Here is a 23,978-nt window from a genome sequence, read left to right on the forward strand (position 1 = left end):
TCACCCTCTATGTTAAAGACAGGTACTGGGGGTCATGGCAAATGTTGGAAGTTGCCTACCCAATCTATTTACCACTGTAGTAGTTTTAAAACATAGCCACAAATTCTTTGCTACTTCTCCCACCAAGTATAGTGTCTATGCTCCCTCCCTGGAAACTTGGTGAGCCTTTGTGACTGCCTCAATGAATAGAATGCAGTAGAAGTGAACCTGTGTAAGTTCCAAGACCAGATAAAGGCCACAGAGCTGTAACAGTTTCTCTTAGGGATACTATCTGGAAGCCTCCTTTAAAGGTCCCCATAAGAAAAGAGATGCCCCAGGCGGCCAGGTGGCTAAAGCTCCAGGCTATTTAAGTTCTATCAGCCTATGTGAGTGAAGAAGCCTTTGAGATGACACCTGCCTGAAGGCATAGCTGAGCCACCTAACCAACTCTAAAATGCCTACCTGGGCTTCTTGCTGCCTGAGACAAAACCCTTTTTTGGTGATTTTTCTTTCATTTGCAAACAGACACATTGGTGACTGATACAGGGACTTAAAAGCAGCAGAGCATTTGTCTATGCTAACAGGAAGAATGATTAAGACTCTATTTTACAAACAATACGGATCCCAGGGTCAGCAATCTTTCCAAAATAGGGTATACTTCTGTAATACTGTGAAATATATATATTTGGCCTTCCTCCTCCTCTTGACTTACAGCTTCCAACACCCTTGGAAACTCCAGAGTGGTAAGTGTCTTCCGTTTGCTAATGGGATAACCAGAGACAGCTTCAGGATGGCAACTGGTCTCTAGTAGGACCAAGGAATGACTAGAGGATCAGAACTTTCAACCACCCACTGTTACAGGACAGGGGCTGAAGGCTGAGTTGATCATCAATGGCCACTGATGTAATCAATCATGCCTACACAATGAAGCTTCCATAAAAACCCCAAAAGACAGGGTTTAGAAGAGCTTCCAGATGGCGCGACACTACCTGGAGGTTCCTGGAGGGTGGTAGATGCGCCAATGCCCCTTTCTGCATGCCTTGCCCTGTGCATCTCTCCTTCTTCCATCTGGCTGTTCATCTGTATCCTTTGTAATATCCTTTATAATAAACTGGTAAAAGTTAAGTATTTCATTGAGTTCTGTGACTTGCTCTAGCAAATTAATTGAGCCCAGGAACAGGGCTGTGGAAACTCCAATTTACAGCTGTTCAGTCCAGAAGTTCCAGAGGCCCAGATATGCACCTGAACTGGCATCAGAAGGAAGGAGCGGTCTTGTGGAACTGAGCCCTCAACCTGTGAGATTTGACGCTGTCTCCAGGTGGACAGTATCAGAACTGGATTGACGTGAAACGGTATGCTGCAGAACTGCTTGGTTGCTGATGGGAAGCAACTCTTCCTCTTCGCACATTTGGGTGACCAGAGGTACTGTGTTGTATTGAATTACAAGAGAATAGGTGGAGGCCGGGCACAGTGGCTCATAAGTGTAATCCCAACACTACGGGAGGCTGAGGCAGGAGGACCGCTTGAGCCCAGGAGTTCAAGACCAGCCTGTGCAACACTGCGAAACCCTGTCTCTACAAAAAAATCAGCCAGGATGGCACACACCTGTGGTCCCAGCTAGTCAGGAGGCTGATGCAGAAGGACCGCCTGAGCTCAGGAGTTCAAGGCCACAGTGAGCTCTAATTGTACCACCATACTCCAGCCCATGTGAGAGAGAGGGACCCTGTCTCTTAAAAAAAGAGAGAGAGAGAATAGGTAGGAAAAAGCACTTTGGTTTGTTTTTCTTGTATCTTCTTACACAACATTAAAAAATAAACTCACGGTCTCTTATGCTAAAATATCTAACACGCCAACTAGGATTTACACAGAACCTATTTATCTTTACACCTATGCCATATGCTATTTAAAAAAAATTAAACAATAAGAAAATTTCAGATCAAAGTACTTGTTAGGATTAACAATCTCCCCCTTAAGAAAAATAAAATCTCTTGGTTTAGTTCCTTCAGTTACTTTTACCATATTACACTTCACTTTACTCAGCCTGCTAGGTTTCTCACAAGATGACTTCAATATCGATGAAGAAAATAACAATGTTCACAGCCATGAAAAACGATGAAATCATGTCCTTTGCAGCAACAAGGATGCAGCTAGAGGCCATTATCCTACGTGAACTAATGCAGAAAGAGAAAACCAAACATTGCATATTCTCACTCATAAGTTGGAGTTAATCTTGGGTTCATGTGGACATAAATATGGAAACTATCAATACTGGGGAATCCAAAGGGAAGGAGGGATGTAGCAAGGGCTGAAAAACTTCCTGCTGGAACTAGTATGTTCACTATCTGGGTGACAGGATCAATAGAAGCCCAAACCCCAGCACCATACAATATACCCTTGTAACAAACCTGAACATGGACCTCTGAATCTAAAATAAAAATGGAAATTTAAAAAAAGAAAGAATGTTGAATCTGGAATGCTGTATGCTTACATAATATGAACTTTGGAAAAGGAATTACTATTTCAAATGACAGAAACCTAGGAGGTTTCACAAGTCAATAAACACCTGACAGCAATTTTTTCAATTAATGAGAAGAAATAAAAGTATCTTATTCTAAACATTATGATCAATAATAATACTATTAAAAGTGCCAGGCAACTACCTAAACATTTGACTCACATCTCATTTAGTCCTTAACCCCAATAGGTACATTAATAGTCCTATTTTTTGGCCAGGCGCGGTGGCTCATGCCTGTAATCCCAGCACTTTGGGAGGCCGAGGCAGGAGAATTACTTGAGGTCAGGAGTTCAAGACCGGCCTGGCCAACATGGTGAAACCCCATCTCTACTAAAAATACAAAAAACTGGCCAGGCATGGAGGCGCATGCCTGTAATCCCAGCTACTGGGGAGACCGAGGCAGCAGAATCGCTTGAACCCAGGAGGCAAAGGTTGCAGATCGCCTGGAGCCAACATTGCCTGAGCGACAGAGCGAGACTCCGTCTCAAAAAAAGAAAAAGAAAAAAAAAAAGTCCCATATTTTTAGATGAGAAAAACTAAGGCTCAAGAAGACTAAGAAATGTATCCATCTTTATACAGCTAATAAGGGCTAGGATTCTGAATAAGCTCTCATATGCCTTAAACTTCAGTCATCACCAACCCAAATTAATCTTACTGACAAATATTAAATACTTAGATGAATATTACCTTTGTAAAACAGAATCTAAAATAAAGACAAGGGGTACTTAGAGATCTTAATTCTTGTGGTTTTTCTACAATGGAACTCCCAATACTATAGTAAATAAATAGAAGAAATTGTTCTAAATCACTTAAGTTTGTACTATTAATAATAATTTTTATAGAATAATTCTGATTCATTTGTCAAAAAACCCTAAAACATTATGACAGACTTTTTTCAACATTCAAATGTATGTCTGAAATGGAGAAGAATGCTTTTCAAGTCCCAAAGAAAGTATGACTTAGCTATTTTATAGGGTATCCTATAAGATTTTGTTTATCTTTATTGGGAGGGTACACTAAAAATCAGGCAAAGACTAACTTCTATTCGAGTTATACTAGCTATGTGCCACAAAAATAAGATTGATGTAATTTTTATTAAAATTTCCACACCAGTAAACTTCTTTCAAATAAACACAAGAAATTCCAAGTTTATCTTACTTAAAGCTGCTCCAACTCATGTCACCTCACTTTAACTCTTTCAAAAAGAACTCCTTTTACTATAATCCTATTAACAGATATTTACAACTCACTTGCTAAATTTATTTAGAGTTTTACAACCTGCTAGAAGATTATACAGAAATTTCATGTGACTACTTCCCTTTCAAGAAACTTAAATCTGCTTAATATATGCATATGTGTGTAACATACTAGAAACGACAGTTTTTCACTAGCTATTATGTGAAAGTACCCAATTTTACACTTGTCTGAAATGTATTACACTAAAATACGTATTTAAGTATGTGCAGAACCGCAATGCCTACCTGCATCAGCTCTGGACCGCTGGCCAGGTGTCTTTCCGAATGGGGTCTTCATTCATCTGTATTTAAGTGAGCAGCAGAGCTGCTGGACTAGGGTGAAAATTCAATATTCTCCAATTTGAAACTTTTCACAGAATGTTAGTGTTCTCGTTAATCCACCATCCAAGTGTCTCTTTTACAAGTCCAGCAAAAATACGTGAAATCACAAGCACTCTGTAAAATAGTGAAACAGTTCATTACTAGAGTATCAAGAGAGCAAAATTATGCCTAGTGAGCCATTAAACATAAAATTTTAAGCAAAAGTATTAGCTAAAGTGCATTTTGTCCCAAAGCAATTAACTTTATTTCCTAAGACCTGGGTTCTCAGGACATGACAAAGTAGAAAGGAGAAAAAGAGGTGATAGACTCTTAAAAAAAAAAAAGCCTGGGACACGTGCAAGACCCAAAAGTGAAGTTCTTCCAAGATCATCTGGAATATAATACAGTTGCTGTCTGGCATCCCCATTATTATCCTAAAGCATCCTGCTGCTAGAAACCAGAAAAGGGTGGATGCTGGGATTTCACAGAAGATTTAGACAGCACGGCCCACCTCTCTAACGGAACACCAAGAACCAGAGTATGGGGGTGGGAGACAGGGGTGTGAGGTCACTGGGGAGGCAGAGTGGAAGGACAGCATGGGGGCAGCACAGGAAATCATGTTCAAGACAGAGTAACACCAAGGCTGAAGATCAGTAGGCCAGGGTCTTGGGCAAGAGAAAGAATTCTAGCCAAACACGTCTCTATGTTTCCCTTTCTGCTCACAAGCTTCCAGAAAAACTAAAGAAGGTCCAGGAATTTCAGAGGAGTCTCAAAGAAAGTTTCTCACCCATGCAAATGCCAAAGTCATTTTATGGAAGCAATGTTATCTTTTATTTATTTTTATTATTATTTTTTTGAGACTGAATCTCGCTCTGTTGCCAGACTGGGATGCAGTGGCGCAATCCTGGCTCACTGCAACCTCCGCCTCCTGGGTTCAAGCAATTCTCCTGCCTCAGCCTCCGGAGTAGCTGGGACTACAGGCGTGCACCACCACAACCAACTAATTTTTGTATTTTTAGTAGAGATGGGATTTCACCATGTTGGTCAGGATGGTCTCGATCTCCAGACCTTGTGATCCGCCCGCCTCGGCCTCCCAAAGTGCTGGGATTACAGACATGAGCCACTGCACCCGGCCAGAAGCAGTGTATCTTTTAAACCAAATTTGGTTCCTAGAGGTATAGCAGGTCTGTCTCACCACTCAATGATCTAGAGAGACTAGGCCTAAGATGAAGGCTATCAGGACAACTGGTTGCTTACTTGCCTTTCCCTGAGAGCCTATCCAGCTGCCACATCAAATCTCATATCCCTCTTTTACCTCATTCAACTCTCTTCCCACTCAGACCTGTCGAATGGGCCCCTATCACTCTCTTCCCCCAGCCTATCCAAACCTCTCCAGAGGGTAAAGTCGTTCTTCAGTAAAGTGCAGTCTACTTTGACCACATGACCCTACCACCAGTAGCTCCCCCAAAAGACGGTTGTTTGTATTTCTCACCGCATACCCTGGCACCATCTCTCCTACCCCAATCCTCACCCTAGAAGCACATGTCGTAACACTAGTCATAATAGTTACCCCTTTTTGTTACTTTTCTACCTGTTAATCTTCCACCAGTCATCTGCACACATTTGTTGAAGATTATATTATCGTCTTTACTTCTTTTCCTCCATGATTCTCATCAACATTCTTGGCAACCTCAACGTCCACACACGATTCATTCAACCTGCCCTCTGGCTCTTAGACACCCTCCCTTCAAACCACTTACCCTACACTTCATCTATGCTCATAGTCCCAACATAGACCTTTTTATCAACAATAACTGCAATAACCCCAAAACCTTTTATTTCAAATATCTCATACTCAAAACCATCTCTGATCATTCCAGTTTTCTTACACTGACACTCCCACTCCAACAATTCTTTGATGCAACCAGTACCAATCTACAGCTTTACTGTTTTTCCAGGATCCCATTACCTCCCTCAGGGACTAACTTCCCTCATTACTCTGCTTAGATTTTCATGGATGGTCAACCACATTATGATGATTATTATTCCACTGCTTTTCTCAATTCTCTTACCCTTCTCTTCTTGTCACTGTTGTATGGCAAAACCCTAACCCAAATCCCTTCCTAGAGTGCTTACAACGTAAAGTGGTTAAATGTGGATGAAAAACATACACAAATTTCACTGCGAGCATTCAACAATACGAACCACAGCCTCAATCTCACATCTCAAGTGAGCAATCAACAATACCAACCACAGCCTCAGCAGATAGGCTTGCTACTGGCTAAGAAAACAGAAGCAAAGAGAACTACTCAACTACTCATCACTTCACCACCAAATTGACTGATCAGTACCCTTTGTCTCCCTAATAAAAGATGTACTATCTCTGGGCCACGTTCAACCATGTTACTTGCCTAATCAATCCCATCCTTTTTCTCTGTATACATTTACCACTAGCATAGTTCCATCAGCATACAACACATGATGTAAAGGCCAGGCGCAGTGACTCACACCTGTAAACCCAACACACACCTTGGGAGGCCAAAGTAGGCAGATCACTTGAGCTCAAGAGTTCGAGACCAGCCTAGTCAACATGGCGAAATCCTGTCTCTACAAAAAACGAACAAAAAAAGTAGCCAAACATGGTGGTGTATGCCCTTAGTCCCAGCTACTCGAGACGTTGAGGCAGGAGAATCACTTGAACCAGGGAGGCAGAGGTTGTAGTGAGCCAAGATGACACCACTGCACTCCAGCCTGGGTGACACAGTGAGACCCCATCTCAAAAAAATACAATAAATAAGATCAAGAGCTTTTTATATAAAAAAAAAAAAAATCATGATGTAGGCCGGGCACAGTGGCTCACGCCTATAATCCCAGCACTTTGGGAGACCAAGGCAGGCAGATCCGGATCACCTGAGGCCAGGAGTTCGAGACCCAGTCTCTACTAAAAATACAAAAATGAGCCAGGTGTGGCGGTGCACACTTTTAATCCCAGCTACTTAGGAGGCTGAGGGAGGAGAACCGCTTGAACTCGGGAGGCAAAGGTTAGAGTGAGCCAAGAATGCACCACTGCACTACAGCCTGGATGACAGAGCAAGGCTCTGTCACAAAAAAACAAAAAAAAAAACAAACAAAAAAAAAAAAACCATAATGTAGTATTTCCCAATTTTAAAACACAAACCATGACTCTACTCCCTTTCTGTGCTCTTTAGAGAACGACTTCAAAGATTAAGAAAAAAAAATTTTTTTGAGATTACAGGCATGAGCCACTGCGCCCGGCCAAATTAAAGAAATTTTTAAACTACATAAAATCAATTTATCCTAACAAATTCATTCGATCAAATGAGAATTTTAACTTACTGATATTCTGAAGTGTGCACCCTTCTATCAGATTTAAGCTTATCTTAGCAATATTTTCTGCTGCTTTCCACTTCATTAACATTTCAAGTTGAACTTAATAGACTAAAAATTTAAGACAGGAGATGAAGGAAGAGTTGCAGTAGGGGAAGGATACAAGGTGGCTATTTAAATAATATTAGAATGCAAAACTCCAGATAAGAGCCCTTCCACTGGCTGGGTGTGGTGGCTCACACATGCAATCCTAGCATTTTGGGAAGCTGAGGTGGATGATCACCTGAGGTCAGGAGTTCAAGACCAGCCAGGCCAACATAGTGAAACTCAGTCTCCTCTAAAAATACAAAAACTAGCCGGGTATGGTAGTGGGCACCTGTAATCCCAGCTACTCGGGAGGCTGAGGCAAGAGAATCGCCTGAACCCGGGAGGCGGAGGTTGCAGTGAGCTGAGATGGTGCCACTGCACTCCAGCCTGGGCGACAGAGCGAGACCTCATTTCAAAAAAAAAAAGAGTCCTTCCCTCATGATGAGATGTAGTCTAAAAAATAATAATAAAATAAAATAATGACCCTGGTTTTAACAGCTGCCACGTAAGGCTTTCAAAATTCAGATGAACTAGAGCTTTCCTAAAACAAATCCTACTCTCCTTTGACTGGAAAAGGCTAAACTTAATTTGCTCAGGTTTGTTTAAAGATATACCATCTTCACCTTAAGTTATTCTACTAAGTGATTAACTTTGTAGATGAAAACTGAAGGAAACAAAAAAAATTTAGGTTCAGAGTTAGCATTATTTCTAGGTTAGCAGAACCTTCAAGTGTTATGGAAAATATTGTCAAATGGAGCTTAATTACAAGACCATTAAGAAGAAGGTCCTGCATTCAGAGAGACCCATCAATAGTTGCTAAAACCATCAGGAGAAAGGCTGCTGGAGAACAATAACTGTATGGTATCAAAGGATCGCTCCATAAGTTACCTGTTAATTATAAGGGGAAAATGTTGTTGCTTTACAATAGAGCAATCTTGACCCTTCACTACAATAGAACGGAAAGATAAAACAATTTGGCATCATTAAAAGGGAATCAACCTCTCTTTATCCACTTCTTAATGTGATATGACAACTTGTTTTAGCTCCAGGTGAAGTGTGGCAATATAGTAAAAAAAAAAAAAATCTAGTCAGGCTTTTAGATCGAATTTCTAGTTTATATGAAATACAGGTGATGCAAAAGCAACTCAGATCAACACCACGAGGAAACAGACAAATTAGTAAGGTGGACTTTGCACTTGAAAAGTGGGCCATACTCTTCAAAAAGTCAGTGTCAAAAAAGAAAAATGGTAGACATACTGCTCTAGACTAAAAGAGACTAAAGACTCAACAATAAGACACAATGAATAAACCACATGGTTTGGTTGGGGGTTAGGGGGATGGCAAAAGTTACAAAAAACACTTAAGGCCAGGCACAATGGCTTCCACCTGTAATCCTAATCCTTTGGAAGGCTGAGTGGTGTATCACTTGAACCCAGGAGTTCAAGTGATCAACACAGTAAAGATAGCTGGGTATGGTGATGCACATCTGTAGTACCAGCTACCAGCTACTCAGGAGGCTGAGGCAGGAGGATCACATGAGACCAGGAGGTCAAGGCTGCAGTGAGCCATGATCGAGCCACTGCACTTCATGATCAAGCCTGGGCAACTGAGGCCCTGTATCCAAAAAAAAAAAAAAACAACACACACACACACACACACACACACACACACACACACACACACACATACACATTTAAGACAACTGGGGAGATTTAAATGCAGACTAAATATTAGATATTGTAAGATTATCGTTGAATTTTAAAAGCACAAGGACATTGTGGTTATGCCTGAGAACGTATTCTTTGGAAACACATGCTGAAATGCCTAAAGAGATAGACTCACAATTTCTGTAAGTTAACTTCAAATAATTCAGGGAAAGAAAAGAGTACATACATGAGGGTTAACATAAGTATCAAAAGACAAAATTACAATAATGTGGTTTAAGGATCTTAAATAGCTTTATTTACGATTCTAGAATCAAGCAACGCTTTGTTCCATAAAATAGAATGAGCATTCCAGTGAGCAGAGCAGAGGCTACATGTACAGAAACAACAGGCCTGAAGAAAGCAGAAACAAAGAACTGTGAAAATAATTCAAAATCAAATCTGCTGGAAGTTTTTAAATTATTTTCAGCCTTAAAGAAATGTGATAGGCCGGGCGCGGTGGCTCAAGCCTGTAATCCCAGCACTTTGGGAGGCCGAGATGGGCGGATCACGAGGTCAGGAGATCGAGACCATCCTGGCTAACACGGTGAAACCCCGTCTCTACTAAGAAATACAAAAAATAGCCGGGCGAGGTGGCAGCGCCTGTAGTCCCAGCTACTCGGGAGGCTGAGGCAGGAGAATGGCGTGAACCCGGGAGGCGGAGCTTGCAGTGAGCTGAGATCCGGCCACTGCACTCCAGCCTGGGCGACAGAGCGAGACTCCGTCTCAAAAAAAAAAAAAAAAAAAAAAAAGAAATGTGATAATGGGACCTGAGTCACATGACAGGCAGCTTTAGTCCTCCGATTATAGATCAGCCTTTTACCTACAATGTTTTGTAAAATGTTGGAAAAGACTAATGGGCTCCAGAGAAGACCCCCATCCCTCTAAACTTAATCTTCATTGTAGATTAACTTCCTTCTCTTACACAAAAACACTAAGATGGAATGTTAAATAAACTCTTTTAAATTGGAAAAGGAAAAGAACTGTAACTAATCAAATTGCTATAACTCATAAACCAACCTTGTATGGAAAATGTGGCAATCCTGTTAAATTTGTTTTCTGCCTAAATAAGCAAGACCTTAAACTCTTCGGTTTCAGAGGACTGGCTGGCTCTATTCCTCTGGATTCTGTGTTACCCAGTTGGCTGCTCTCAGTTTTGCATTTAAGTAAAACTCTTGTTTGTTTTTTTGTTTTGTATTGTTTTGTTTTTTTGAGATGGAGTCTTGCTCTGTTGCTCAGGCTGGAGTGCAATGGCACAATCTCGGCTCACTGCAACCTCCGCGTCCCGGATTCAAGCTCTTTTCCTGCCTCAGCCTTCCGAGTAGCTGGGATTACAGGCATGCGCCACCACATCTGGATAATTGTGTAATTTTAGTACAGACGAGGTTTCTCCATGTTAGTTAGGCTGGTCTCAAACTCCCGACCTCAGGTGATCCGCCCGCCTCAGCCTCCCAAAATGCTGGGATTACAGGCATGAGCCATCATGCCCAGCCTGAATAAAACTCTTTTAAACTTGACTGTGATCCTTTTGATTATTTCAGGATGGCAGAACAAAAAGTGCATTGGTCATTTCAAAGTTACTTTCCTTGTAAGGAAGGAATGAAAAAACAGGACCATAGAGAAATAACTGATTGGGAACTGCATTATCATGCCAACTGGAACTGTCTGGTTTGAGAAATTAAGGCTATTCCTCTCTCCTGATTTCTGGGAAGGTCCAATAACACCTCAGTTTGGTGGTCTGGAACCATGAGTGGCTCCATTTAGATTTTAGTCTGGTCTATTGTGGCCTAGTGCAGGAGATTAGCTCAAAACAATGGCACCACCTACAATTTTTAATCAACATGAACATGGCAAAATCTTTTTTAACGTAGGTGAAGAGCATATTAGTGTTCACTAATGTTATTCTTTGAACTTTTATTTCAGTTCAAATTTTTTAGAAATTCATAGAAAAAAGATGCTGGATTTTCCTTTGCTAAGTCCATTTTCATTAAATATAGTTAAGTACTGTTATAAAGTTTCAGTGCTGCAAAATAAATGGTACTCGAATATAAAATTTTATTTTTCTTCTTCTCAGCAAGGCAATTTACTTCTATAGAATGTTGCACCCTCACAGATGGAGCAATGGTGAGCATACTACCTGGACAAGGGAGGGGAAGGGGTTCTTATTCCTGATGTATGTGGCCCCTGCTGCTGTGTCGTTCCCCTATTGGCTAGGGTTAGACCACACAGGCTAAACTATTTCCAATTGGTTAATTTAAAGAGAGTGATGGGGTGAGTAGTTTGTCGGGAAAAATGGTTATGGCAGAGCAGGAAATCAGAATGAGTCAGGGCGGAGAATGAGTCAGGGTGGAGAATGAGTCAGGGCAGAGAATGAGTCAGGGTGGAGCAGGTAATCAGAATGAGGATGGGAAAGGTTGCTTTAAGAGGAAGTTAATTTTAAAAGCAGAAGGCAAAGAATTGAACATACTGACATATTGATTCTTGGAGGAGAAATTCAGAACTCATATCTAACAGTATCCAGGCCTGCAATTTTTCTAATCTTAAAAATGTGTCATGAACTTAAATTCTGAAACTCAAAATTCTCATTCTATAATAATCTCAAAAGAGATCAAAAAATTCTCCAACTACTTACCAGAAAAATGATCGTTCACTGAGCACTCTCTATGTGTCATGCACTCCTCACAACCGTGAGGAGGATACGTACTATAACAATTCCATCTTGGAAACTGAAAAACTACAGCACAGACATTAAAGTAACTTGGTCAAGGTCACACAGACTGAAACTAGCATTGTCGAGATACACTTCCTCTTTAAAAATAAACACATAGATTGCTTCAATAAATGAATATGGTATCACGAAATCAATGACCATGTATTCTCTCCAAAAAGGCTAAAACATGAGTATTTCAACATTTCAGATATAAAAGCAGTAATCTCAGGAAGTAGAGTCATATCAAAGTATTTGTTGCCTGCTGCTATCACTGAACAGTGTTATTTATAAAGAAAATAGATTCCTAAAACTATGCAAAAATACTAAGTTCCCAAATGTTAACACCAGGACCACTAATGAAAAAGTATACAGGAGCACTAATAGTGAAACATGTCAAGCCCAAACTGAAGCTTGGGCTGTCAACAAGTTGTCTTAAAACTGCTGTCTTGGTATGCAACAAGACCTAAACAAAAAAGAAAAAAATGGTTGTCACACAAGGTTAAACATGAAGAAATACACACTTTGTTCTTCCATTTCCTGGCACCCAAATTCCTAAAACTCTAGGAATACCAGTGTCTTTTTTATGCTAATGAGATGAATGATGTCTGATGGCTTCTGGATAGCCTCAGGAAGTGGTTTGATTGCCAGGGGAACCCGCCAGTGGTGAGAGGGCTGGAACTTTCAGCCCTACCTTGGGAAGGGAGGCGGGTAGAGCAGAGGGCTAAAAGCTAAGATGATCATTAGTGGGCAATGACATAATCAATCATGCCGGCTTACTGAAGATTACAGAACAACCCTAAAGGACAGGTGCAGAGAAACTTAAGGTTAGTGAACACATGGAAGTACTGGGAGGGTGATGAGCCCAGAGTAGGCAGGGGAGTTCCACACTCCTCCTCTGCCTTATGCATCTCTCTTCCATCTGGCTGTTTCTGAGTTGTATTCTTTATTATAAAATGATAATCTAGCAAATACACTGTTTCCCTGAGTTCTCTGAGTGATACTAGCAAACCTGAAGGAGGAATGATAGGAGCCTCCAATTCATAGCTAGTGTGTCAGAAGCACATAATATAACCTGGACTTGGCTGGGGCATGGTGGCTCATGCCTGTAATTCCAGCATTTTGCAGGCCAAGGCCAGGAGAACACTTGAGGTCAGGAGTTCAAGACCAGCCTGGCCAACACAACCCTGTCTCTACTAAAACTACAAAAATTAGCTGGGTGTGGTGGCACGCACCTGTAGTCTCAGCTACTGGGGAGGCTGAGAGATGAAAACTGTTTGAACCCGGGAGGTGGAGATTGCAGTGGGCCGAGATGAGATCACACCACTGCACTCCAGCCTGGGCAACAGAGTGAGAACTCCATCTCGCAAAAAATAAATAAGTAAATAAATAAAATGAATAACCTGGACTTGTGATTGGCATGAGAAGCGGGAGCAGTCTGGTGGGATGTTATGCTATTTCCCGGTGGATACTCTCAGAATTAAGTTAAACTGTAGGACAACCCACTGGAGTCATCAGAGAAAATGAGACACAGATAATGTAGAGAAAACCCACACACATTTGATCACAGAAGTGTTGTGCTGAATATGAGTATAGAGAATACGTATTTGCTTTTCCTTTAAAACATAGTGGGGATTACATGTATTACCACAAACATTTATACGAAAAAAATATAGCTAAAATCTGAATACAGGACATAGATATTAGATATGAATGGCTAATCAGCTTTCTTAAATATGGTATGTAGTTACAAAGAATAACAACCTTACTCTAAGAAGTGTCATGATGGCCGGGCGCGGTGGCTCAAGCCTGTAATCCCAGCACTTTGGGAGGCCGAGACGGGCGGATCACGAGGTCAGGAGATCGAGACCATCCTGGCTAACACAGTGAAACCCCGTCTCTACTAAAAATACAAAAAATTAGCCGGGTGAGGTGGCAGGCGCCTGTAGTCCCAGCTACTCGGGAGGCTGAGGCAGGAGAATGGCGTGAACCCGGGAGGCGGAGCTTGCAGTGAGCTGAGATCCGGCCACTGCACTCCAGCCTGGGTGACAGAGCGAGACTCCGTCTCAAAAAAAAAAAAAAAAAAAAAGAAGTGTCATGATGTTTGCAATTTAATGAGACTTTCAAATGGTTCAATAGCAAAAAACAGAGCAAAATGTAAGCAAATTAAAATATTGATATCAGGTATACAGGCTGGGTCACTCTGCTATAGTTCCAACTTTTCTATGTGTAGAAATTTCATTTACAGCCAGGCGCAGTGGCTCACACCTGTAATCCCAGCACTTTGGGAGGCTGAGGCAGGCAGATCGCCTGAAGATGGGAGTTCGAGACTAGCCTGACCAACATGGAAAAACCCCGTCTCTATTAAAATACAAAATTAGACAGGTGTGGTGACGCACGTGTAATCCCAGATACTCAGGAGGCTGAGGCAGAAGAATCTCTTGAACTCAGGAGGTGGAGGTTGCAGTGAGCCGAGATCATGCCACTGCACTCCAGCCTGGGCAACAAGAGCGAAACGCCATCTCAAAAAATAAAAAAAGAAAAAGAAAGAAAATTTCATTTAAAAAGTTTGGGGAAAAAACAGCAGGGGAAAGAAGTAACTAAGTTTAGAACTAGCAGCAGCATCACAAGAGTTTACCAGTTAAGTTTTTAACTAAGACATCATTATTAATAGTAGACAAATGCCAGATGTGGTGGTATGCATCTGTAGTTCCAGTTCGGGAGGCTGAGGTGGGAAGATCCCATGAACCAAAGAATTTGATGCTGCAGAGAGCTATGATCAAGCCACACTGCACTCCAGCCTAGGTGACAGAATGAGAACCCATCTCTAAAAATAAACAAATAAAACAGGCCGGGCACGGTGGCTCACGCCTGTAATCCCAGCACTTTGGAAGGCCGAGGCGGGCGGATCACAAGGTCAGGAGATCGAGACCATGGTGAAACCCCGTCTCTACTAAAAATAGAAAAAATTAGCCGGGCGCAGTGGCGGGCGCCTGTAGTCCCAGCTACTCGGGAGGCTGAGGCCGGAGAATGGCGTGAACCCGGGAGGCGGAGCTTGTAGTGAGCCGAGATTGCGCCACTGCACTCCAGCCTGGGCGACAGAGCGAGACTCCGTCTCAAAAAAAAAAAAAAAAAAAAAATAGGGTAAGAAAGGACAGTTTAGCAGAAAAGAAATTTAAAAACATAAAAAGGAAAAGACAGCAAAATATCTGCAATTCCTGAATGTAGATGTTGAGTACAGATATTAACTGCCTGTTTCTACTTTTCTATGTTTGAAATGTTTCACAACAAAAATTTAAGGGTCAATGGTTTTAGGTTTTACAGTTCTGGAAAGAAAAAACACTCAGAGCACAACTCAAAACCTTCCTAGGTAACTACAAGAATTTATTAGATATTCTTGGGCCGGGCGCAGTGGCTCATGCCTGTAATCGCAGCACTTTGGAAGGCCGAGGCGGGCGGATCACAAGGTCAGGAGATCAAGACCATCTGGCTAACATGGTGAAATCCCATCTCTACTAAAAAAAAAAAAAAAAAAAAAAAAAAAAAAATTAGCCAGGCATGGTGGCGGGCGCCTGTAGTCCCAGTTACTCAGGAGACTGAGGCAGGAGAACGGCGTGAACCCGGAAGGCAGAGCTTTCAGTGAGCCGAGGATGCGCCACTGCACTGCAGCCTGGGTGACAGAGCGAGACTCCATCTCAAAAAAAAAAAAAAAAAAAAAAAAAAAAAAAAAAAATTTTATTAGATAAACATTTAAAATTTTATTAAATATTTAAAACATTTAAAATGTTACAATGGGCAGGGTGGGGCTCACATCTGTAATCCCAACTTTGTAAGACCAAAGTGGGAAGATCACTTGAGTCCAGGAATTCCAGACCTTTCTGGGCTACACAGTGAGACCTCATCTCTATAAACATTTTTTTTAAAAAATTAGCCAAGTGAGGTGGTGCATGCCTGTAGTCCCAGCTAACTGGGAGGCTGGGGTGGGAGGATCACTTAAGCCTGGGAAACAGAGGTTGCAGTGAGCCAGGATGGCACCACTGCACTGGGTGACAGAGCAAGACCTTTCTCAAAAAATAAATGTTACAATCGATGGAACCTAAGGACGATGTTCTAGGGGCCCATGGTGTAGGTTCTGCCTTTAGCTGAAACTTCAAAGATTAAAATAAAGGGCTCAATCCTTATAAAGTATTGCTAATTACACAATGTTCAGCTACTTAAGGATCCTGGCAAAGCAGCTATTATATATACCAAGTAGATATCTGAAGGTCTTCAGAGCCCAAATTCTCCCATCAATATAAAAATTATTAGGCCAGATGCGGTGGCTCACGCCTGTAATCCCAGCACTTTGGGAGGCTGAGGCAGGCGGATCACAAGGTCAGGAGATCGAGACCATCCTGGCTAACACGGTGAAATCCTGTCTCTACTAAAAATACAAAAAATTAGCCAGGTGTGGTGGCATGCACCTATAGTCCCAGCTACTCAGGAGGCTAAGGCAGGAAAACTGCCTGAACCCAGGAGGTGGAGGTTGCAGTGAGCCGAGATCATGCCACTGCACTTCAGCCTGGGTGACAGAGCGAGAATCCATCTCAAAAAAAAAAAAAAAAAATTATTAAACACCCTAAACCTCTAAACATCTAAACACCAAGTTTTAATACAAGTATAATACACGATCAACATTTATAAGGACCATGGATTTGGACAGGAGAAAAATTTTATCTTCATCTTTCCTAACCTCTACCTGAAGTACAGCAGTTCCTTCTATCATGAATGTAAACAAACCACAGTATCAGTAATACTTCCAACTTCTCAACAATAGAAATCACATATATTTCCATCCCATTGAATTTGTTGTAGCTCAAAATACCATTTAAACTCATCAACTGACACTTGACTAGACTTGCCACCAGAACAGACAGAGCACACAGTCTTCTCGTGCAGGCGCTCAGGCACAGCTCAGGTCAGCTATGTGGTATCACTAGGCCTGGTCCTTACGCATCAAACTGAAAGCAGAATTGCTGACTGTGGTATAACAAAGAGCTTGGATGGCCTTTGTCCCAGCTCCAGTTGGTGCCCTTTAAATCCCTGAAATGTCCTGAGAGGGACAGGGCATCTCTGTGATTCACGGTGAGCACCTAGTTTATACTAACAAGATGTCTCAGGATGTGGGGCTGGGGAGCTGGCCAAACCAGAAAGACCAATCATGGCATTAGAAGGCTGGGGCTCTGAGCCCCAGGACAGCAGCCCAAAGTTCTGAGAGGGGAGCTAGAAATTGAGTTCAAGTTCAAGGCCAATGATTCAATGGATCATGCTGACATAATTAAGCACCAATAACTCTGGACACAGAGGCTCACATGAGCTTTCCTGGTTAATACTCTGTGCATATAGTCACACATGGAGACACCAAGATGATCCACTCTGTCTCCATAGGAGCGCATGAACACTTCACATCTGGGACCTTCCCAGACACTGTCCTATATGTCACTTCTGATGGCTGGTCCTAAGTTGTATATTTTTGCTACAATAAACTGTAAGTACTGGACTTTCTTGAGTTTCGTGAGTCATCCTAAGTGAATTATCAAACTTGAGTGTGACAGAAACCTCCACATTTGTACTCGGTCAGAAATCAAAGTAACACAGGAGCCGCTCAAGTTTGCAGCTGGCATACGCAGTGAGAGGGCAGTCTTGCGGAAACCTATTAACTCTGATCTAAGTCGAAATGTATCACAATGATACATTCCCCATCAACAATTATGTGCTGATGAATATATAAACGGAGATAAGCCAAAGACCACCACACAACTGATTTTTATTAAACATCAAAACCTTAATTTTGGCCCGGTGCAGTGGCTCACACCTGTAGAGTGTGAGGCCTTGGGAGGCCAACGCTTTAGGAGGCCAAGGCAGGCGGACTGCTTGAGGTCAGGAGTTTGAGACCAGCCTGGCCAAAATGGTGAAACCCCATCTCTACTAAAAAATTAGCCAGGTGTGGTGGTGCGCACCTGTAGTCCCAGCTACTGAGGAAGCTGAGGTACAAGAATCACTTGAACCTGGGAGGCTGAGGTTGCAGCATGCCAAAATTGCACCACTGCACTCCAGCCTGGGCAATACAGGGAGACTGCCTTTAAAAAAAAAAAAAAAAAAAAAAAAAAATACGGCCGGGCGCAGTGGCTCACGCCTGTAATCTCAGCACTTTGCAAGGCCAAGGCGGGCGAATCATGAGATCAAGAGATTGAGACCATCCTGGCTAACACAGTGAAACCCGGTCTCTACTAAAAACACAAAAAATTAGCTGGGCGTGGTGGCGGGCGCCTGTAGTCCCAGCTACTCGGGAGGCTGAGGCAGGAGAACGGAGTAAGTAAACCCAGGAGGCGGAGCTTGCAGTGAGCCGAGGCTGCACCACTGCACTCCAGCCTGGGTGACAGAGTGATACTCCGTCCTCAAAAAAAAAAAAAAAAAAACACAACCTTGGCCAGACAAGTGGCTCACGCCTGTAATCGCAAGACTTTAGGAGGCCAAGGCAGATCACCTGATGTCAGGAGTTTGAGACCAGCCTGGCCAACATGGTAAAACCCCATCTCTACAAAAATCAGCCAGATGTGGTGGTGTGCACCTATAGAGCCAGCTACTTAGGAGGTGGAGGCAGGATGCTTGAACCTGGGAGGCTGAGGCTGCAGTGAGCCAAGATCACACAACTGCACTCTAGCCTGAGAGACAGAGCAAAACTCCATCTAAAAAAAACAAAACAAAAAAACCCTTAATTTTAATATCTTAAAAAACAAAATCTGAATTACCTATGTATCAACAATATTGTCTTGTCACTTCAATTACTGACAAAGAGGCCTGGCACGGTGGCTCACACCTGTAATCCCAGCACTTTGGGAGGCTGACGCAGGCAGATCACGAGGTCAGGAGTTTGAGACCAGCCTGGCCAACATAGTGAAACTTCGTCTCTACTAAAAATACAAAAATTACCCGGGTGTGGTGGCATGCGCCTGTAGTCCCAGCCACCAGGGAGGCTGAAGCGGGATAATCGCTTGAACCCGGGAGGTGGAGGTTGCAGTGAGCTGAGACTGTGCCATCTGAACTCCAGCCTGGGTCACAGAGCGAGACTGTCTTAAAAAAAAAATTACTGACAAAGACGTCAGTCTTCTGTTTAACAGGGTAGTAATATTTGTATAACTGTTTAAACATAATTGGTTTCTGTTGTGATCCTGTGTATTTCATTCACTGTGTTCAGAAAGATTCTGAAGAGGCATCCATAGGTTTCATAAAACTGGCAAATAGTCCATGGCACAACCCTAAGTGCCCAAAACTATGGACAACAAGCAGTCTCTCTGGGTCTCTGATGGGTTTCTGAAGGTCACCCGCAAGGATCAATGTAAATGGCCAACTCTTGGTAATAATGGACTGGTAATTTAAACAATCCTCCCAACAGCTACAAAGTTAAAGTAAAATTTACACAGACATCCCTCTTAAAAACTATCAGAAACCAAAGTTTCTTAGAGAAATAGCCGATTGCAGATGAGAAGGATATTAGAGGAGCTTGAAATATCCTGTCATACCAGAAGCAAGGAAGCTCTATCAATGACTGCTGGAATTGTGTTAAGGAAACAAACAGGGTTGTTTTGAACTATTTTCTTGACTGCTGCATATAACTGAAAACTACCATGAGAAAAAGTTGAAAATAGGCCAGGCACAGTGGTTCACACCTGTAATCCCAACACTTTGGAAGGCAAGGGAGGGAAGATTGCTTGAGCCCAGGCGTTCAACATCAGCCTCAGCAACATAGGGTGATCTCATCTCTACTAAAATTTTAAAAAATCAGGCATGGCAATGCATGCCTGTAGTCCCGGCTACTAGGGAGGCTGACACAGAAGGACAGCTTGAGCCCAGGAGGCCAAGGCTGCAGTAAGCCGAGATCATGCAACTGCACTCTAGCCTGGGTGACAAAACGCGATCTTGTCTCCAAAAAAACTCTACAAAAAAGATTTTAAATAAGCTCTGTATTACCTCTTTGCTCAAAAGCAACATGGCCTGTGAAAATCACATATCTGAGCTGTGGATTAATTGGTCCTGCCTTCCAATTCTGTCTTCGTCCTTTGTGTGACCTGGCCACGTGTACCAGTTAGGGCTGTCAAACTCTAGTAAAAGGCAGTTTTTGGAATATGTTGGGTGGCTCATAGACTTTAAGAGAAGGCTGGAGAACTAGGCTTAAAAGATTAACAGGACCCAAGTGGGAAAATGGGAACCACACCAGGCATTTCAAACATAAAGAATTTAATAGACAGATGCTGTAATCATAAGAAATACACAAGATTTTTAAAAATTCTAGTATATACTGGCTGGGCACGGTGGCTCACAAGGTCAGGAGATGGAGACCATCCTGGCTAACACAGTGAAACCCCGTCTCTACTAAAAATACCAAAAAAATTAGCCGGGCGTGTGGCGGGCACCTGTAGTCCCAGTTACTCGGGAGGCTGAGGCGGGAGAATGGCGATGACACGGGAGGTGGAGCTTGCAGTGAGCTGAGATTGCGCCACTGAACTCCAGCCTGGGCAACAGAGCGAGACTCCAACTCAAGAAAAAAAAAAAATTAATTCTAGTATGTATTGTTAGCAAGAGAATCTTTCAAAATGTAAGTACAGTCATGCCCCATACAGTGATGTTTCAGTCAACATGCCCCATACAGTGACGTTTCAGTCAACAATGGATCACATATACAACGGCAGTCCCATAAGATTATAACAGAGCCAGGCACAATGGCTCACACCTGTAACCCCAGCACTTTGGGAGGCCAAGGTGGGCAAATCACTTCAGTCCAAGGGATGGAGACCAGACTAGGCAACGTGGCAAAACCCCACCTCTAAACACACACACACACACACACACACACACACACACAAGTCAGGCATAGTGGCACGTGCCTGTAGTCACAATTACTAGGGAGACTGCGTGAGGATCACTTGAACCCAGGAGGCAGAGGCTGCAGTTAGCCAAGATCGCACCACTGCACTGCAGCCTTGGCCACAGAGCGAGACCCTGTTTAAAAAAAAAAAAAATTATAACAGAGCTAGAAAATTCCTATTGTCTAGTATTTCATAGCCATTTGTGGTGATGCTGGTGTAAACAAACCCACTGTGCTGCAAACAAAACTACCGTGTTCAAAGTCATATTATAGTACAGGCCCGACACGGTGGCTCACGCTTGTAATCCCAGTACTTTGGGAGGCTGAGGTGGATGGATCGCCTGAGGTAAGGAGTACAAGACCAGCCTGGCCAACATGGCGAAACCCTGTCTCTACTTAAAAAAAAATGAGCCAGGCATGGTGGCAGGCGCCTATAATCCCAGCTACTCAGGAGGCTGAGGCAGGAGAATCGCTTGAACCCGGGAGGTGGAGGTTGCAGTGAGACGAGGTCACGCCATTGCACTCCAGCCTGGGTAACCAGGGCTAAACTCCATCTTGGTGGGGGGAGGGGGGAGTACAGTACAGGGCGGGCACGGTGGCTCACGCCTGTAATCTCAGCACTTTGGGAGGCCAAGGTGGGTGGATCACAAGGTCAGGAATTCAAGACCAGCCTGACCAACATGGTGAAACCCCATCTCTACTAAAAATACAAAATAGCCGGGGATGGTGGCACATGCCTGTAATCCCAGCTACTTGGGAGGCTGAGGCAGGAGAATTGCTTGAACCCAGGAGGTGCAGGTTGCTGTGAGCCTAGATTGTGCCACTGCACTCCAGCCTGGGAGACAGAGTGAGACCCCGTCTCAAAAAAGAAAAAAAGTATAGTACAATTATGTACAGTACATAGTACTTGACAATAAACAACTATGTTACTGGTTTATGTATTAACTATATGTTTAATCATTAGTTTAGACTGTACTCATACTTATTTAAAAAAAAAAAAGTTCAGTGTAAAACAGCCTCTGGCAGGTCCTTCAGGAGGTACTCCAGAAGAAAGTACTGTTATCACAGATGACAACTCCAAATGTGTTAATGCACCTGAAGACCTTTCACTGTGACAAGGAGCCGAGCTGGAAGACAGTGATACAGATGATCTTGAATATTAGTTTTCTTTCACCACTCACTCACCCAGAGCAACTTCCAATCCTGCAAGCTCCATTCATGGTAAGTGGTCTATACAGTTGTACCATTTCTGTATCTTTTATACCATGTTTTCACTGTACTTTCTTTGTGTTTATATACATAATTACTTACCATTGTGTTCCAACTGTCTACACTATTCAGTTCAGTCACATACTATACTACACAGGTTTGTAACCTAGGAGCAAATAGGTTTTACCATTTAGCCTAAGTGTGTCAAAGGCTATACCATCTAAGTTTTGTGCAAGTACATGCTATAATGCTCACCTAACAATGCATTTCTCAGAACATACTCTCATCATTAAGCAACACATGCTTGAAAAATAAGTAAGACTGAAATTAAAGAGTAAAAAAGGATATACCCTGCACATACTAACCAAAGGAAAACTCTGCACCAACATTAGTATCAAGCTAAATAACTTTACCTCTACTAATACTTCTCCCTTAAAAAGAACACTTAATAGTGGTTTTCTACTTTTTCCCCGCTTTGGAGACAGGGTCTTACTCTGTCACCCAGGCTAAGTGCAGTAGTAAGATCAGGGTTCCTGAGTGCATCCTTCATCTCCCAGGCTCAAGTGATCCACCTACATCACCTTCTCGAGCGGCTGGGACTACAGGTGTGTGCCACCATACACAGCTAATTTTTTTTTAATTTTCTGTAGAGATGGGGTCTTGCTATGTTGCCCAGGCTGGTCTCAAACTCAAGACTCAAGTGATCTTCCCGCCTCAAGCCTCCCAAACTGCTGGGATTACAGGCATTAGCCATCACACCCAGCCAATAGCGATTTTAAAAGACCTGGTTGATATACAGCTCTAAATACCAATGCATCTAAGAACATACCCTCATATGACAATGTATAAAGCACAAAGTGTCGGAGCTAAGGAGAAACTGACAAATGCAAAATCAAAGTATTAATATATCTCTTTCAATAACCAATAGAACAAGCTGAAAAGCTTCTGCACAGCAAAGGAAACAAATGACAGAGTGAAGAAACAACCTGTTGAATGGGAAATGATGTGTGCAAACTATTCATGACAAAGGACTAAAATCCATAATACGCAATGAGCTCAAATAATCAACAATTAAAAAAAAACAATCCCACTAAAAAGTGGGCAAAAGCCATCAAAAAACATACACATGGCCAAATGATATACGAAAAAATGCTCACATCAGTAATCATCAGGTAAATGCAAATCAAAACTACAATGAGATAGCACCTTATCAATTAGGATAACTATTATTAAAAACACAAACAACAGACGCTGGCAAGGATGTGGAGAAAAGGGAATTCTTACACACTGGGAATGGAAATTAGTAAACCTATTACAAAAAACAGTACAGAGATTTCTCAAAACACTAAAAATAGAACTACTACATGATCCAGCAATCCCACTATTGGCTATTTATCCAAAAGAAAATAAATCAGTATATCAAAGGGATACGTACACTCACCTGTTTATCACAGCACTATTTACAAAAGCAAAGATATGGAATCAACCTAAGTATCCATCGATGAGCAGAGAGATAAAGAAAACGTGGCATATAAACACAACGGAATGCTATTCAGCCAGAAAGAAGAATGAAATCATGTTTGCAGCAACATGGATGAAGCTGGAGGTCATTATGTTAAGTGAAATAAGCCAGGCCAGGCACAGAAAGACAAATATCACATTCTCACAAATACATGGGAGCTAAAAAAAAAAAAAAAAAAAAAAAAAGTTAACCTCATGGAAATAGAGAAAACAATGACAGGTATCAGAGGCTGGGAAGGGATGGGGGGTGAGGAAGAGAGGTTGGTTAATGGGTACAAACATGCAGTTAGAAAGTTCTAATGTTCTATAGCAGAGTAGGGTCACCATAGTTAGCAAATATATACCATATATTTCAAAGTAGCTAAAAGAGAAGGCTTGAAATGTTACCAGCACACAGAAATGATGTATACTCAGCCAGGCATGGTAGTTCACACCTGCAATCCCAGCA

At 42.3% G+C, this 23,978-nt stretch overlaps 1 protein-coding gene across 7 annotated transcripts in view; it reads right to left on the minus strand.

Moving 5' to 3' along the window:
- The window catches only part of LOC105498793 (spindlin 1), an 86,507-nt gene that overhangs the window by 48,503 nt on the left and 14,026 nt on the right, over nucleotides 1-23,978 (minus strand). For 3 of the 7 annotated variants that reach the window (XM_071077585.1, XM_071077582.1, XM_071077584.1), the window contains exons 2-3: nucleotides 3,976-4,185; nucleotides 969-2,150 (exon numbers count right to left, since the gene is read on the minus strand). The exons of 1 other annotated variant lie outside the window; for it this stretch is intronic. In XM_071077585.1, coding sequence (XP_070933686.1) covers nucleotides 969-1,059 — 91 coding nt within the window. In that variant the 5' untranslated portion in view covers nucleotides 1,060-2,150; nucleotides 3,976-4,185. Of the gene's footprint in view, nucleotides 1-968; nucleotides 2,151-3,975; nucleotides 4,186-11,820; nucleotides 13,272-23,978 lie in introns of those variants that run through there. 3 more of the 7 variants (XM_011771136.3, XM_071077586.1, XM_071077583.1) reach the window with 2 other exon arrangements.

This window comes from Macaca nemestrina, chromosome 14, assembly GCF_043159975.1.
Source record: "Macaca nemestrina isolate mMacNem1 chromosome 14, mMacNem.hap1, whole genome shotgun sequence".
In the NCBI taxonomy this organism is placed as follows: domain Eukaryota; kingdom Metazoa; phylum Chordata; class Mammalia; order Primates; family Cercopithecidae; genus Macaca; species Macaca nemestrina.